This window comes from Aulonocara sp. 'chitande type north' Nkhata Bay, linkage group LG11, assembly GCF_057382095.1.
Source record: "Aulonocara sp. 'chitande type north' Nkhata Bay isolate Kocher_YH1m ecotype deep benthic linkage group LG11, A_spYH_male_GT1.1, whole genome shotgun sequence".
Taxonomy (NCBI): domain Eukaryota; kingdom Metazoa; phylum Chordata; class Actinopteri; order Cichliformes; family Cichlidae; genus Aulonocara; species Aulonocara sp. 'chitande type north' Nkhata Bay.
The window spans coordinates 21,842,193-21,860,454 of NC_141354.1; the positions used below are offsets into that span (position 1 = coordinate 21,842,193).

Here is an 18,262-nt window from a genome sequence, read left to right on the forward strand (position 1 = left end):
AAGGAAGTTGCTGGATGTTAGCTTTAATTTAATTTTCATGCTACTAAAAAGACATGAAGACTGTTATACTGAAAAAAATAAATATATAATTGGTGTGTTAATTAGCTGTCTTAATGACCTAATCTGCATAACTCGATGTTAATATATATATCAGCATGAATACGCTGAAGCATTAAGCAGCTCAAATAGCTCTTTGTTTTTTTTCTTGGCAGTTTGGGAGTTAGCAGCCGCTGAGGAAAAAGTGAAGGATGTGTCTCAGTCAGCAAGGCCAAATACAGTGGGAGGTATATGATGAGAGACAGAGGCAGACAGTTAGACACAGAGTCAGGAGGAAGGAAGATGGACTGCAGCAGGCTGAATAATAACAGCAGAGAGAGAGTAGAGCAAAGTCCCATGAGACCCAAGCATTATCATAGAAGACTCTGTGGGGGAGCTACTGCAGCCCCCAGGAAAGAGCAGAGACCTGTGCACGCAAGAGTTTTGTGCGTGCGTGTGCATTTGTGTGGGGAGACGGCATCAAAAGACAGAGATGAAGCTCTGAAAATAGACAGATGCGGGGAGACCAATATTCTCTGATGGTGGCTTGATGGGTTGGGCTGTAATTCAGCTGTAATTTATCACCGTGGCAGTATTTGATGAATTATGCACCAGGCTGTTGATTTACAAGTTTATGCATTTAGTGGAGATGTTTTACGATACGAGTGCATCCTCTCTTTTGTGTGTACACATGATGTTTGAGGTGAAGTTGGATGTGCATTAATTACTCGGGTTAAAAAGAATTTTCAAAGAAATAAAATGATAAAACATTAGCCAATAATATTCTCTGACTATTTAATCACATTTTATTGGTCTGCAACTGGGATTAATTATTTACTGAGGTTATCCCCAGTTTGTACAAATGCATGATGGGAGTGCAACAAGTAGGGCTGTTCGATATAACGATATATATCGGATGACGATATAAAAACATCTATCGTTTAATTTTACGCTATCGTTTAATTCGTGGTGTCGCAAAATAAACTGTTTACAGCAATATTTTTTCATTATTTTGATGGTCACTGTAGTGGCTATATTAATTTCCTTAAGTTCTCTCTTTCTCTTATATTTAATATAACTAAACTACAGACTAGAGATGGACCGATCCGATATTACGTATCGGTATCGGTCCGATACTGACCTAAATTACTGGATCGGATATCGGAGAAAAATAAAAAATGTAATCCGATCCATTAAATATCACGAAAGCACCTCACAAAACTTGCAACACGCCGTAACTCGCCTCAGAACGTTAGCACGTTGGAGCAGTGTGGTCACGTGATAGAGCGGCTGTGGCATGCGGGACCTGTCGGTGGTCTGGATAGCATTTGGAGCTTCGCTAGCAACCCAGCATTTCATCTCCGACAAAGTTATCCCGAGAGAAGTAAAGCAAGTGTGTAAGTCCATCTCTGAATGTTTGTAAAGCATTCCTGCGTTAAGCTTAACAAGCGACTGCCTCTCCTGCTGCTACTTCAATCATGAAACTGCTTAACGATCAGCTGATCGGCTTTTCTGTCGCGAGTCCGTGTCTCTAGTTTGCTTTTGGCCCACTTTGCACCAGAAAGAGAACAACAGCAGCACGTTTAAGCTTGATCAGCTATTGTTAGAATGTATTTAATATTACTTTCTACTCCAGGATCTTTTTCTACGTAGCTGACGCTGGTAACTGTGCAGGGGCGGATCTAGCAAAGTTTAGCCAGGGGGGCCGATAGGGCATTAACAGGGAAAAGGGGGCACAAAGACATACTTTTCTTTCTTATTCTCATTTAAAATGTCTCGCTTTTAATAAATAATTATCTGACACCCAAAGTTTTAATTTGATGTAAAATGAATAGAAGTCAATTACTGTATATAGTAACTATTAAGTCTAATATATATACCCTAGTAAGCTATAGTACTTTTTCCTTTGGGAAGGTACCATCTGTGCAGTCTGCAATTTTGTTGAAGAAAGATGTTGAATCTATTTAATATTTCTTGAAAAATAATTGATTTCTGTGCATTTTTTTTCACACTGCATCAAATTAAGGTTGATTACGTCGATTAAGCATCATGAGGTGGAGCGTGAGGGGTGGTTCCCTATTTTTTATTTATTTTTGTTGTTGCTGGGAGTTGGAACCCTATTAGTTAGGTTGCTTAATATTTACGCTAAGTACTCTTTAAAATACCAGAATAGGGAGGAAGGTGTAGGTTTAAGTTTATTAGATTGATCAGTATTGCTGAACTATGAAATATTTTTTTTTGCATACAGGTATAACAGAATAGCTTTAGTGTAGTTGTTGTTTTAAACTTGAGTATGAACTTATACAAAATGCAGCAAGATATTTAAAAAACCGTTTTGTTGATTAAAAAACACTATATCGGATTCATATCGGTATCGGCAGATATCCAAATTTATGATATCGGTATCGAACATAAAAAAGTGGTATCGTGCCATCTCTACTACAGACAGACAAGCCTTTGTTTTTATGCGTTGTGGTTACCAACAACGACGGTAGCACCATTGCGTGTCCGCTTGTTTATGTTCCACAGAAACCTTTCACAATAAAGCTCAAGATCCTGTTGAGACTTTTCAAAATAAACTGAATCACGTGAAAGATGCAGTGTTTACAGATGAGAAGCAAAAAAGAGCCGTCAGGTGCTAAAAAATAAACCTTAGACTCAAACGTTAGAACAGGCTTTTCCTCGCAGCAAGCCATGTAATAAATACTCACAAAGAAAACGGCGGCCGTTACAACTTATGTCTAAAGATGTATAGTTTCATGCATCGGTTAAAACACTCGACTCCAGGTATGCGACGCCCAGCTGGAAACACTTCACGCAAGTCGAGCTGCCCGAGATTCACAGAATTTACAGAAAATGTTACATTTTTGCGATTTATATCGTTATCGGACGATAGATGTCTTAATATCGGGATATGAGATTTTGGTCATATCGCACAGCCCTAGTAAAGGATTATTCTATTCTATTCTAGTAACAAGAGGGCAAAAAGTTGACGTATCACAGCTGATGACCGTTACTGGCTAATATCTGTCAGTTAAAATTTGGTTTCAAAAACTGATAAAGGCTTCTTTCATTTCAAACTATTGCGATGTAAAAAAAAAAAGCTTCCAGAATAAAAGAAAAACTGTTCTTGTGCCTGAATAGTTTTGTAACTTTGATTAGTGTGGGATCACTAAACAGTAAGAAATGGGAAGGTCCTCTTGAAATGGGCTCTTGAAATGTACTCGTCTACTGTAATGTTAAAAAAAAAAAAAATCACTGAATTCATTATGTAAGCCTCTTTTAGGAATAGTTATGTGAAAAAAGCCAATATTTGTGAGCAATATTATACAATTAACTTTATTATTATGCTGATTTCACCCACCTGAGTGTTGCGCTGAGTGGGCTCATTTTTTTGTGAAGTCGCTATTTTGGCTTGAATTTCAGAGCTCCCTTTATGTCAGAGAAAGCTGTTTAGCATGCTCCACAGGGTTGCGGGTAGGGTCATTAACGCTAATGTTGTAGACTGCTCTCACAACTTGGACACTGATCAAGACTATAATTACTGCACAATATTTAAAAAGAAATAGAAAACGCAGGCGCATCTCGATGTCCTGAAAGCAGCAAGTTGGAGAGGAGCAGCAGAGGCAGCAGCTTTAACAGTATGTGAGAGCCAGGGAGATTAGAGTGAAAATTGATGATTTCTGTATCTGTATTTTAATTAGCAATGTTAAATTCAATCCCAGCCAGCATGTGTGAATCACCAGCTTTGGTAGGAGAGGCAATCGTCTCTTTCCATCCTTGGCTTATCAGGTCATTTTGTCTGTCACATCAGCCCGATTTGGCGTTAGCATGTAGCAGTCAGTCAGAATCTGGATGGCAGTAATGCTAACAGACATTTGCCCAGTGACAATGATGCCTCTTTATTAGCAGTAAATTATTACATTAACATTTGAGCAGGACACAACTGGGCAATAGTCTAGTCAGCTCCTTGGCACACAGCAGCACAGTGGCCATGCCAATCAGGCTCGTGTCCCAAGCAAATCTGGGCTGAGTAGGACAGAAATCTTTCCTTTGACTGTTGAATACAAATCAATACAGAAGGAGAGAGCACCACCAGCAACACTGCATTGTATGTACCCCAATGTAATGTACCCCAATGAGTCATTCTGTTCCTTATTTTCTTTTCCTGTCGAGGCTCCTCCTCCATAAAAATTACATTAGCTAGTATAATTAGTTTTTCTCCCAGTAGTACACATTTTAAATAGTTACAGCGTTGGTAAAAGCAGTTGCTTATTTAAATGAGCTTTCATTCTCTATTCTCTGCCACAAGGTAAGGAGAAAGAGGAGCACACACAGATCATCCACATAATTAAAACCACCTGCACCCTGCACATCGCTAATACAGCCACAACATGGCTGGACATGGATAGAAATGTTGACAGATGTTGGGGGAATGGTTAGTTGTACTGCAAAACATTTTAGGTGGATGATACCTAATGAATGATGGCACTGTGGGGTCTCCCCTGGTTTGTGTACTACTTTTTAAGTCCTGAGTAGCCGGATTATAACCACATTTGCACACGATGGCTGACTAGCTAGCTAGTTTAGCAACAGACATCTTTAAGTATATTATTTTAGCAAAAAGCAGGCTTGAAAAAAAAATACTAGAAAACCTGAGCATCCCATTTAGGGAACACAACAAGTGTCCATTTGAGTAACTGCTACTTTATAGCTTTATAGTTGCCAGATTTTGGATGGCAGGTGACAAATTATGCATCAATAACACTGAGGTTCCTTAAAAAACATTGCATGGTAATGCGCTATTTTGGCTGTATGAGGGGTACTCGCGTAACTCCTGATGATCTGTGTTATTTACTTAATCTGTCAGTGATTTATATTTTGTGGCTAATTGGTTTATATCATGAACATCAACTGTATATATTAGATTTGGTGTGAAGAAGCAGTGCGTTAATGGTACTTTAAAGCTGCACATTTGTTTTCACTGATGAGCATTCTTCAGAAAGTCGCTTACTTTTCACTGCGGCAGGTTGAGAAGAACTAACAGAGAAAATGCAGACAAGCTTTTTAACTTGATGGCAATGGTGATGAAAACTTCTGTGTTTTTCTCTGACAGCCTTGTGTTGACTCCTAATTAGACCCTCAACTTGAGCACCATGAAGAGAGACAAGGCGGGGGAAAAAATAAAAACAGGTGTCATCCACTTATCCAGATTTTCTGGTTGTGCTTGCGGGGCAGCTTTAATGCTTGCTGCATCGTATATAAACGTACCTCCAGGATAAGCAGCGCATGTAAATTGAGCTTTATGACATTGCTTTTAGTGTTTTAGTCATTAAAGATACTTCTTTTGGGTTAGATTTGAGAATCCCTTCTTCTTTTATTAGGATTCATCTACTGCTTCATTGAGATAAGTAATCTGAACTGGAAAATATAACGAAAAACTAAATAATTCTCTTTGAGCAAACATAGCAGGAAGGGAGGACATTTGCCTCCATCATTTGGGATGAGGGGAAAGTGGAGGGAGGAAAGATAATCATTAACACGTAATAATATAACACTAATTCCTAATCCCATTTTCAAAGCCTAAAACACATTCACACAATTCAGCCAACTTTGTTTTAGCATAAATATTGAACAACTGATTTAATCACAGACACAGAAATTAGAGGACTTTGGTCTTTGTTTAGTGTGAAGTTCATTAGAATTGTGCAAAGAAACAGGGATATTTCAATAATTCAGTTTCCCCACATTAGCTGGTGTGTTTGTCCAGTTAACAGCCAAACGCAGAGCCTTAATAGCTTGTGAAAGCTAATAATTTTATGCTTTAATGTGGAATCTAACTTTGATAATAAATAAAAGAAAAGCATTCGGCTTCTCCGGTGGACAAATTACTTTGTAAATCTTGTAAAAAGCCAAATTTTCAGGCCTTATGCCCCAGTGAACATAATACGCAGATTTGGTTTACTTCAAAGAAATTCGTGTCTTGATGTTAAACCCGTTTGAAAGTCAGCCTCACAATCAGATCCAGTCAGCTGTACCTCCACCCGTTTGTACATTAATGTGGAAATTTGAGATTGAGTCATATACAAGCAACCTTTCAGAGGACACAGTTTTTAATCTTCTTTCTTCTTGTCTTACTTAGACCGTGATGATTGAATTGCTTTGTCAGTGTGAGTTTTACTATTTAGTTTACGTTCTCAGAGCCTTAGGGTTTGCCTTTTAAGTTCATTTAACGTTGAGGCACGTTTGAAGGTTAGGTTGCCCCGTTTGCAGTAAGACGCAGGGCTTGCAAGTAGCTGTTCCTGAAAAATAAATCAGATTCAAATGCAGAAATCAACAAGCCAATTGAGTAGAAAGATTGCCTAGGGGCTTGTTTTTCTTTTGTTTGTTTTTTTATTTTATGTAAATGTGCGTTAGGTATATTTTCAAATTGGTATGAATGGCTTCCTGACTGATTTATTGAGTCTTCTAGGACTTAAAGTCTGACTGGCAAAACCTTTGTCAGCACTGTATGTCCTCTCTCACTGTACCTTCTGCCGGTCTTGCTGAGAGCTACAATCACTAGTGATAAATAGACACTCCATTCCTAATCACTGCCATTGTAGTGTCATTACTGAATGGGCCACTCATTTCAGGGTTGGCAAGATAGCTCAGTTGTCCTGCCAGAGGCACTGGTGCTTTGTCTCAGAAAATGTCACCAGTGTGCAGAGTTTTCAAACGGAGCCAGCGTCATGCTGTTGTAGAATCAGAATCGTAGAGTTTTTAAAAAGGGAACTTATCAAATAAAACAAACAAAAACTGTACAGTATTTTTGCAAAATGTACTTCCGTTGCCTGTAAAGACCTCTATATTGGTTGTAAATGTAAATGGACACTGACTGTGACCTTGAAATTTTTAAACCCAATGTTGCAAGGGGTTGAGGAACTGGGTTCAAATGGCTCACAGTAGCAATTTTCAACATCCAATCCAGGTTACATCTGTGTTTTACATGGTCCCTGAAGGTTCCATTAGAATCTTCATAACATTTTCATGTTTGTGCATGTGCATGTATTTGAATCTGGACTCTGAAGAGAATTGATGGATGGATGGAATATTTTGTTGACGTGTCAAATAAACACGGTGGTTATAAATATTATGTATTTATGTGAAGTACGAATATAAACAGGATTAAAAATATGCATTTTTAAAGAGATGCATATAGAGATAAATAAAAGCATAGTACAGATGCCACTGACTCCTTAACTCAATTCTAGCAAATTGCCCTTTCTGCCACCAAATTGCAGTTTCCTTATCAACCACGCTCGAGCTAGCAATTTCCTTCTCAATGGGTCTCCAAGTCAATGAGTACCATTCTGCTTTAACCTTCAGCTGGCACAAGAGGCAGTAATTATAGTGACATACTGAGCAGTACCTCTTATTTCATACTTCAATTAGAAAAGAAAATATAACGTGCATATTTCATCTTGAAATTGCAACATAGCAACAAGTCCTCTTGTCAGTATTTATTTTTCTAAAAAAAAAGAAAGGAGAAAAGTAAAATTGCAAACAAACACATGTTTTATTGTATTGTGTGATAAAACTGCCCAGCAGTAGATAAAGCTGGATATAGATCAAGACATTCATTTGTGTCTCTACTCCTACGGAGAAAATTGAAAAACGCCCAGAGTATATTAAAAGCAAACAGTAGTGTAGAGTGAGGACTGTTGAACAGAAAGTACAGTTTTGTTTGCTTTGTCTGTTTGCGATACTCTTAAGATGTTACTTTTCCACAGAAAATCAGAACAAGGCTGCTAATGAAAGCTGAGGAAAATTACAAAGGGATCGGAACTGCACACTCTGCTCCATACTCTGAAGTAGGGCTGGGCGATATGACCCAAAATTCATATCTCGATATTTTTTAGCTGGATGGCGATATAAGATATATATCTCGATTTTTTTTTTTAAGCCATAAAGTAAGAACAAAAAGAGAGTTCTTAGTCAAAGCTGTGTCCCAGATGTCACACAGGCACTTTTATTAACATACAGCACAGATGTACATGAAAAATTACTCAAAATTAAATTATGAGCATTCATTAAATAATAATGCTCCATAAATAAAAGAAAACAAGGTTGTTTTTGTGCTAAACAAAGAGCTCACAATTGTGCAGTCAAAATGTAAACTAAAAGACGCTGAGCGTAATAACAAAGACAGACAGATTTCACAGCTGCTCTGTTCCCAAGTTTTACTGTGTGACTGATAGCCTGGAGTTTGAAATCCGCTTCATAACCACGTCTCTTACAGGTGCCATTTATGGTCCTTATACACACACAGTACGGTAATATTACGTTGATGCACAGTACGTATCACTCCGCGAAGCTCCTCGGTAGCCGTAATGCGCCGACAATCTATCAAGCGGTGCAGCTCCGTAGCTTACCAAAGTCGTACTCAAACATTTTTGACAGATTGCTGAGCGCCGTGTACCACATAAAATCAGTTCGCGGCCATCAAGCACAACCAGAATTCATACATAAGGCGCGCTATCAACTTTTGAGAGAATGAAAGGATTTTAGGGTTAGCGCTGTTAGCTCGTTAGCATGTTTAGCTCGTTAGCACGTTGACGCCGTCCAGCCCCACGCATGGGGCGATGCGCAGTAACTCGTTAACGGAGATTTGCCGTGTCCGTCTTGTCGCTGCCTGCATGTGAAGCGATGGGGGAGGAGGGGGAGTTGTCTTCAGTGAAGGCGAGGCGGAGTAACGTTGCGTAGAGACAAAAGTGGACGAAAGAGAGGCAAACTTGCGGCTCCACAACTATAATTATAACGTAACATAGACTATATCGATATAAAGGATATTGTCACATCTTATATCTCGTATAAAAATATATCGATATGTTTTAAAAACTCGATATATCGCCCAGCTCTACTCTGAAGTCATCCCGCTGTACGTTTCCACATCTGGATGACAAAAGAGCCAAAATACACTCGCCGTTTCTCTTTCTGGAACGGTTCTCCTAGCAGTTGAAACATCACAGGATAAATATCTGTACAGTAATCTGTAGACTTGGTCCAAAATTTTTTGAGACTCTAAGTGACCAAAAAACAATGTAAGAGGAGAAACTGATGGCAAAATATTACAGCAGAGGTTCTTGAATAAAATCCAGCTTGAACCAAACTTGCTCCCTACTAATCAATACTGCCTTGCGGTTGCAAGAGTCTCTCAGACAAAAGAGGAAACAAAACACCGGGGAACACGATTACATGGCTTTGACTTTCTAGCCTGACTTTTTGAGTCTGCCCTGGCTCTAGTCGTTGATTTCTTTGGAGAGAAAAACTCCATTACAACCGAGAGAGAGGAAGAAAGAGCACGGGGAGCTTTGTAGTTCAAGAGCTTTCCTTATAAGCACAGAGATAACCTGTATGTGGAAATGACTTGGGTAGATTTTTGAATTATTTTAAAAGTGTTTGTGCATTACTTGAATTGCAAGCACGAGAACAAACACTTAATCTAGTGTTGTTTAAGGTTCTAAGTGTGCGTTCATATGAATGCTTCCCACTATTTTTATTGATTTATCATCTCTGTTTGTTGCTGTCAAAATGTTATGAATACAATTAATTCCACTAATGAGGAATACGAAGGCTAACCAATCAGTCAAAAGAGGTTTTGCAGTTTTGTCACATCATCGCTTAGCAACCACTTTTGCTGTTTCCATGGGGATTGACTGTAAAACTGCCTTTATGTAAATAATAACACTTCGAGTCGCTTTGAAGTGGAATTTTTTTTCTTTTTTATACTTTTATTTTCTAAAACTGTAGAATTGAGCTGTCTCAAATGTTTTGTTATTTCAGTGTTGTTTTTGTCAAATTAATGCCTGTAGGGCTTCAGCCATTCAGAGAGATTTGGTACTAGACTGTATAGAGGTGGACAACATGAAAGCTCGAGCGCGTGAGACAATTATTTTATTAGAATTTAATAGATATCCATAGTGGAGGTTCATGACAGTTTCAACTATGAGGTGGCAAGTGCTCGTTATCATAGCTAACATGCGTACATGTAAGTATTGCTTTTTTTGACTCACTATGTCTATACCAGGGGTGTCAAACTCAAATACACAGTGGGCCAAAATTCAAAACTGGAACAAAGTCGCGGGCTAACGTTAATATTTATTGAAAAAAAAAATCTTCCTCTAGATATAAGAATGAATCTTTTCTTATGGACTCAAACAAGTTTTGCTGAAAAACTGAATATGGAACAAGCAAAGCTTAATACTAAACAATATATATATTAGCTGTATAATACCAGTAGGCCAGCTCTAATAGTAATTTGGTATGGCTTCGCAGGCCAAATATAATTAGGCTGTGGGCCAAATTTGGCCAGCGGGCCAGAGTTTGACAACTATGGTCTATACCAAAACTTAGCCATGCTAATTTGTTCAGTGTTCTTGTGGGTAAAGTTTAGTGAGTCATCATTCAGATGGATGTTTGGAGATGTTGCCAAGATGGCTGCTGAGTGACAAGACTTACTTCTGGAAGGATTTTTGTGTTTTTGCTGTTGTTGTTTCCAGACTGACTCTGTTTAGTGGTTGCAGGGTTGCATGGTAATGCAGTCCCAGGTTAGTGGATATGTTGATTAAAGTTCACGTGTATTATTGGTTAGTATGGTTTAGGTCCGTTAGAGTTTAGTGACATACATTTACATTTTATTTTTATGTTAGAGTAACAATGATAATCCAGCGTGTGTTTGCTTCTAAGCACAGTGTAGTCTGTGTACTTTAATCCTCTCAGCCATTAGCCTCCCTTTTATCCAACAAGCATTTAAATATTTATTATTACAGTAAGCTACTACCTAATGCATCAGGTCGATGCTTGAAAATGGCAACAGCAACAAAACAAAAACACAAAGCATTCGGTTTGCATAGTGACATCTGCCTCTTTTTTTGTGGGAACAAAAACAATTTATTTATTTATTTAATTATTATTTAATTCATTGTTTATTGGTCACCGAGTACAAAGACTTTTAAAGATGAACCACGGCTGTTGAATTCAGATGAAGTGGCCATGGTCACAACCCAATTTGCCTTGTGTTAATCCAGTATGACTCCTCTTATGCACTCACTCAGAATAACACCATGCAACGGCATTGCTTATTAGAAATTGCTTTTTTCTCCTGAGATATAACCACAGTTGTAATTTATTGTGATTATCTATGGTCCTTGTAAATAGAAGTCTCAAGAAATTAAGTTATGCTCCTGGTTATGCCATCTTTACATTTATTTTTTTTCTTCTTAAACTGGCAGTTGTGTGAGTATACCAGAGGGGAAGTTCAACTTAGCCACACTTTTGTTGCATTAGCTGGCTTGAAAAAAAACTTAAAATAAGTAAGTAATAAGTAAAATAAGTATCACAATGGTGGTTATCAACTTTTTCTGTCAAGTCGGGCTTTTTGCTTCAGGTTCTGTAAGATCACATGACTCTGCTTCTGCACAAATTGAGTGCCACCTACTCTTTTCAGAGACGTCGTCAAGTGGTGATAATGAAATTGTGATAAAAATGTAAAAAGGAAATTAAAAATAGAACTGTAAAGTGCCAAACTGTTGCAAGAAGGACCAGAGACCGATGCTGCAGAAACTGTTAACCTTGGAATTTAGTACACAGAGCAGTAAAAACAAGCATTTTAATTAAGCCGATTGTTTTAACACTGAGCGCGCTCTCAGTGCTGCTGTTCGTTCTAATGTGACCGCTACACATTAGAGCTCTGAAACTTTAAAGTGCATACATTAAAAGTCCCCTAACCTAATGAAGTAGTTGTGGAAATCACTTTAGTTTGTTGGCAGATGAAAATGACAGTGTTCTAGTAGCTGGTGTTTAAGAAACTTAGCACCAGGTTAGAATCAAGTATAAATATGTGCACATTCCAGTGACAATGTGGTGTACAGTTTAGTATAATGCAGTCTAGCTAATTAACCCATTAATCTCACTTCTTAGTACACCACTCAGGAAAACCTCAGACTCTCCAGTAAACATCTTCATGCATTAAAGAATCTGAAAATCTATTAAACAACCAAGAAATGCTGATCTGCACACGTGAACATAATAAATATTTACATGACCCAGAGACTTTATGCTGTGTGAAATATTAAAATATTTATCTTCCCATCTGACTACACTACTCCAAAGACATCTCAGAGAGCAATAAACCTACCACATAGCTCAGTTATTGAATGAAGTAAAACCATGAGTGGAGTAAAAAACAGTTCATGATGTCTTTAGTGTGTTTTTTTTTTTGTTTGTTTTGTTTTTTTTCCCCCGTACAGCCACTTTACCCCCGACTGAGGACTTAAATATGACATTTGACAATTTGATCTCTCTCTCTTGGTTCAACAGAACGGCGAGGCATCACTGTTTGAGGTGAACATCCGTTACGTCGGCGGGTTGCTGTCGGCGTACTACTTGACAGGGGAGGAGGTAAGATTAATAGATGTCTGTTATCCCTCTACTCTAGTGAGATCTGCTGCTTCCTTTATCTCACACCAGGCCTGCAGTTTGAATGATGAACAGGCTGCCACTGAGGGTGACAGCATTTGTGCACATCAGTGTGTTTAGGTGTATTTATGTGTCACCGCTGTGCAAGCATAAAATTATCTTGGGCCATTTCAGCATTTTCATGTTTTGGGCTTTTCTGTTGTTTGGAATGGGGAAAAAACTGTCTGTGTAAGATATATAGGTAAGGGTTTAAATATGTACTCATCCTCACCAGTTTTATGTTGGACCTAATTGGTTTATACATATTTTTCACTGGATGTCAGCACATGTCCAACTTGTCTGCACCTCATGGTAATCAAGGCCTTATTTTGACAACCGAATAATCTTTCATCAAATTCTAAAAAATTAGATCTTTTAAAAAAAATGCATCACATTTAGTCATTTCCAGCTTTAAACGATCACATTCAAATTCATTTTGAACTGGAGCTGTTTAGTTTGTAGACATGTAGATATTTCTGAGCTATAGACACAAAAAAATGTAAAGCAACCTCACTTGCATATGAGAATGAGGGTTTGAAGAAGTAGCAGATGTAAAATGTATGGCATGTAAGCTGCATTGAGCATAAAATTAATTAGTATCATATTACGGTAATGTGAGTTTTAATGAAGGCTTCATGTCAAATTCATCTGTGAATTTACTAGACTGACTAATCTGCCGGTCACAGATGCTGAAAGTGTGGAGAGTAGAGATGGCACGATACCACTTTTTTATGTCCGATACCGATACCGATATCATAAATTTGGATATCTGCCGATACCGATATGAATCCGATATAGTGTTTTTTAATCAACAAAACTGTTTTTTAAATATCTTGCTGCATTTTGTATAAGTTCATACTCAAGTTTAAAACAACAACTACACTAAAGCTATTCTGTTATACCTGTATGCAAAAAAAATATTTCATAGTTCAGCAATACTGATCAATCTAATAAACTTAAACCTACACCATCCTCCCTATTCTGGTATTTTAAAGAGTACTTAGCGTAAATATTAAGCAACCTAACTAATAGGGTTCCAACTCCCAGCAACAACAAAAATAAATAAATAAAAAATAGGGAACCACCCCTCACGCTCCACCTCATGATGCTTAATCGACGTAATGAACCTTAATTTGATGCAGTGTGAAAAAAAATGCACAGAAATCAATTATTTTTCAAGAAATATTAAATAGATTCAACATCTTTCTTCAACAAAATTGCAGACTGCACAGATGGTACCTTCCCAAAGGAAAAAGTACTATAGCTTACTAGGGTATATTAGACTTAACAGTTACTATATACAATAATGGACTTCTATACATTTTACATCAGATTAAAACTTTGGGTGTAAGATTCAGATAAATATTAAATAATTAAAAGCTCGACATTTTAAATGAGAATAAGAAAGAAAAGTATGTCTTTGTGCCCCCTTTTCCCTGTTAATGCCCTATCGGCCCCCCTGGCTAAACTTTGCTAGATCCGCCCCTGCACAGTTACCAGCGTCAGCTACGTAGAAAAAGATCCTCGAGTAGAAAGTAATATTAAATAAATTCTAACAACAGCTGATCAAGCTTAAACGTGCTGCTGTTGTTCAGCCGCTGGTTTCCTCTTTCTGGTGCAAAGTGGGCCAAAAACAAACAAGAGACACGGACTTGCGACAGAAAAGCCGATCAGCTGATCATTAGCAGTTTCATGATTGAAGTAGCAGCCGGAGAGCGAGAGGCAGTCGCTAGTTAAGCTTAACGCAGGAATGCTTTACAAACATTCAGAGATGGACTTACACACTTGCTTTACTTCTCTCGGGGATAACTTTGTCAGAGATGAAATGCCGGGTTGCTAGCGAAGCTCCAAATGCTATCCAGACCACCGACAGGTCCCGCATGCCACAGCCGCTCTATCACGTGATGCATACTGCTCCGACGTGCTAACATTCTGAGGTGAGTTACGGCGTGTTGCAAGTTTTGTGAGGTGCTTTCGTGATATTTAATGGATCGGATTACATTTTTTATTTTTCTCCGATATCCGATCCAGTAATTTAGATCAGTATCGGACCGATACCGATACGTAATATCGGATCGGTCCATCTCTAGTGGAGAGCCAGTTACTCTTTACTAAAGAAGCAGAAATGCACCTCCTGTTATCTCCCAGTGCATCGTACTTGCCCTACATGATGCGTTTCTTGATTGTAAGGCAATATTGCAGTGCTAGGTTCAGGCTTATAAACTGCACACTGCTGTAGCTCCCGAGGCTAGATGCTGATGTCCAGTAAATCCTTCCTAAATGATAATATTAAACTGTTTTTTCAGTTTCTGTGTATTTTTAATATAATACCTATAACATGTGCAAACAAAAGCTTTGAAATGGTTTGTGTGGCTTTCCGGTAACCTGTTAACTACATCACAGAAACACTGCAAGCCATCAACTCATATTAAATGATAATTATAATTAGATATAAATAAATTGGAACTTCTGGAGGCTTTTCTTTAGCTTTTCAATGTTTCACTGGATTCTCGGGGGGATTTAACCTGAATTTTAAATTTAATCAGCCTCTAAGAATGTGCTTTTTTTGCTTTGTCATTGTAGTATTGAAGTGTTGCTTAGAGGTTAAAGAGCCAAGCCTGAGCAATTTGATTAAATTTAGAAGGCAAAGTTGAATGGAAATTTTTTCCCATTGCTGAAAAAGTACAAGAGCTGTGTCCTTGTAAAAGCTCCAGTCGCTCCAGTGAAGCTGTTCAGTGGCTCTGTATAAAGGCCCGAGGTTACGATGGACAGCATCCAGGTGTGAAGCTGTGAAACTGCACGAGTGTGAAGCTCGGCCATGTCAGGAAAAAAAACGTATGAATGCTCTGTAAGCCTTGGTTGAATAAATAAAGGTTTAAAAATAGCCTGCGACAGCCACGCTGCACAAATGGGCCGATTCATTATCAGTACAGTGTGAAATCACTGGAGGTAAAGGTGTTGTCATAATGAGCATCTGCCTGTAGCAGCCCTGGAGAGCACGTACATGACATACACTGCAGTTGTAGTGTTTTTCGTGCAGTGGAAAAGGCGGAAATCTTCGTGGCAGCAGAATTAATGTGAAAGGATCCAGTGACATATGAACACTCTGTCGCTTTAATGGACATTGATTTGCAGGCCAAGCGAGCTGAGGGGAGAGCAGCATAAAATTGTCCAGCTCTGCTGGATGAGTGAAATATGAATACATTACTGGAGCAGAATATATTGTTGAATCCATTATTCCACATTTGCCTGCCATTAATGCCATGCAGAAAATATTCTTCTGCTTTATCCACTGGTCCATGGAAATGTTCTATATACGGCACAGAGAATGACATTTCGAATATGAGTGTATTCCTCATAAAGTTTGCTTTTGTCTCACCTTGTCACAGAAGGACATGGCTGCTAAGGAGCTTAGGTGAAGCAAATCTGTAGAAGAGACACCTTCCTGCTATCTTTGCGTCATTTAATCTTCCCTTTTTAACCTCAGTCTATGTCACGAGTTTCCTTAATCTGTTTTGTTTGAATGACTCCAATCCTTTTCCTACTTTCTTTTCTTCACATTTGGATTGCCTGACTGTTCACTGTACGCAGTCTCTCTTACGAGATCGAGTACACGGCCTCCGTTTCCTGACAAACATACTGTATCAATACCCTTTACTCTGGTGCCGCTATCCATCACATGACTCGGCTGCGTGCTCTCTGTGAAAGTTCCCGGAAAACAAGATGGATAGCCATCTCTGATCCTCTGAGTCACCCTTTGGTTCTCCCATTAGGAGCTTCTCTTAGGAGTATGCAGTTCCATTCGAATGATAAAACCAATAGATTGAAGGTCTGTCACTGCCGCAGAGACTTAAATCAGTTGAGATACACTGTTGCGGACTATTACGAGATTGTGCATCAAGTTTGACCAGAGGACATTCGGCCGCTGGTGCTGCTGTAAATGATTGCCAGGAACTGCGTGATGATTATGGCTCCTTGCGGGACACAGTTTGCTGGAGAAATGCTTGGAGCAGAGCTGGAGAAACACCTGACCATTAATAACCTCCTGTTGTTTTGACCTAGTGGAATGCATTGTTTATGTGTGTGTGTGTTTTCTTGGAGCCCCAAAAGGCTTGTGGTTGGTCTTTTTTATGGAAGCAGTTTTCACGTTAAATGTCTTGTTCAATCGGGTCTGGCTGCTACTGCCCCACTCTTTCATCATTCACCAACACACACTTCTGGCAGTCCACATGGCTCTGAGAGCAGTGGCAACTACTCCAGCAGCTATCAGGAAACATTATTGCCCGATGGTGGACTTTGTGCACCAAAAGCTAATCTTTTTTCTGACTGTAACTTTCAATGTGTGTTGTCCTGATACAATCACAACTTTTGCTACCACAACCATAAACAGTCTTCAGCCTGTATTTAAAATGTGCTTGGTTCACTACAATAGTTTTTTAAATAGACTCTAAATATAACAGATGTTTTTGTGTTTGATAAATCATTATCCTAAAAAAACTTCCTTAAACTGGGAATCTCTCCATGAGTTTACATACTGGACATGCTCATTAAACATGCCTTGAATTTCCCCGCTTCCTAAGCACACCTATATAAGTATGCATGTTTTTGAATGTCAGCTCGGCCTGAATTTCACCACTGCTTGGATTCATGCTGCATGCCTTCTTCCAGCCATCTCTGTGCAGTGGGTTTCATTTGTCAGTGTCCATTTATATGCAGTGTGTGTGTGTGGTGATGAGACTTTGTTGCTTCATCCCTTTTCCTTATCAAGAGCACAGAACAGTGAAAGGAGAAAAAGTGGAGGGGAATAGGAATGAATTCAATCAGCCTTGTGTGAAAATTGCCCGCAGGGCTGAGCTGAAACAGAGAGCGAGCCAGCAGTGAAGAAAGACGCGTGCTCATGTGGTCATCAGCAAAAGGAAACGAGGAAATGGAGCAAGGGTGCTTAGGAGAGGTCGCAAGGAAAGAAGTGTGTTTGTATGAAGGAGTGTAATGTTATCAGTTATATTCATGGGGGACAGAAGAGATTGAATCCTTCTCAGTGTTTGAAGAAAATAAAGTGATCATCTTTGGGATGGCTTTGAGGAGATTCCAAACATTGCAAACAAAGACCCAGAGAAACAGAGTTAATGATTTAAAAAAAACAAAACAATAAAACTCCTAAAAACCATAAATTTCGCTCCCGAGTCTCAACTCTCGCGGCCTGGTACCAAACGACTCTTGGGGACCGCTGGTCTAAACAATGGATGTAAATCTAATGCTGCCAAAAAATCAATCCAAACGCTGTCATTTGGCCAATGACAGTCCATCTTAGTTTTTTCTCCATCTCACGGAGTTTCCAGCTGCAGTTCTCATGTTGTTAAACGAAGCAGAACTCTGTTGCATGTAGTGACAGACAGCTGCCAGCCTCTCTGTGCTACAACAGTAGTGTGTCTCATTCATCTGAGGGAGGCGAATTATAAATGTCCTGTTTATGTTTAGTACATAACAGATACAGAATGGTGGGTAAAGAAATACAGATCAATATGGAAGAGATTCAAATATTAAAGGGGGGAAATAGGGAAGATTAAGAACAAGCACGTAAAACAGTTTTAAAGTGACATAATATTACAGTTTTTATATATATATTGTTGTTGTAGTGAGCTAAAAATTAGGAGTCTGAAATTACAATCATTGGTCGCAGCCACATTATGAATCCCTTTTAATGCAGCCAAATCTCATCAAGCCAACA

The 18,262-nt window shown here is 38.7% G+C and overlaps 1 protein-coding gene across 2 annotated transcripts in view; it reads left to right on the forward strand.

Annotated features, from left to right (window-relative positions):
* LOC147318916 (mannosyl-oligosaccharide 1,2-alpha-mannosidase IA) overlaps positions 1 to 18,262 on the forward strand; it is a 194,157-nt gene that overhangs the window by 117,438 nt on the left and 58,457 nt on the right. For both annotated transcript variants that reach the window (XM_086311104.1, XM_086311105.1), the window contains exon 4: positions 12,397 to 12,477. In XM_086311104.1, coding sequence (XP_086167230.1) covers positions 12,397 to 12,477 — 81 coding nt within the window. The remainder of the gene's footprint in view (positions 1 to 12,396; positions 12,478 to 18,262) is intronic.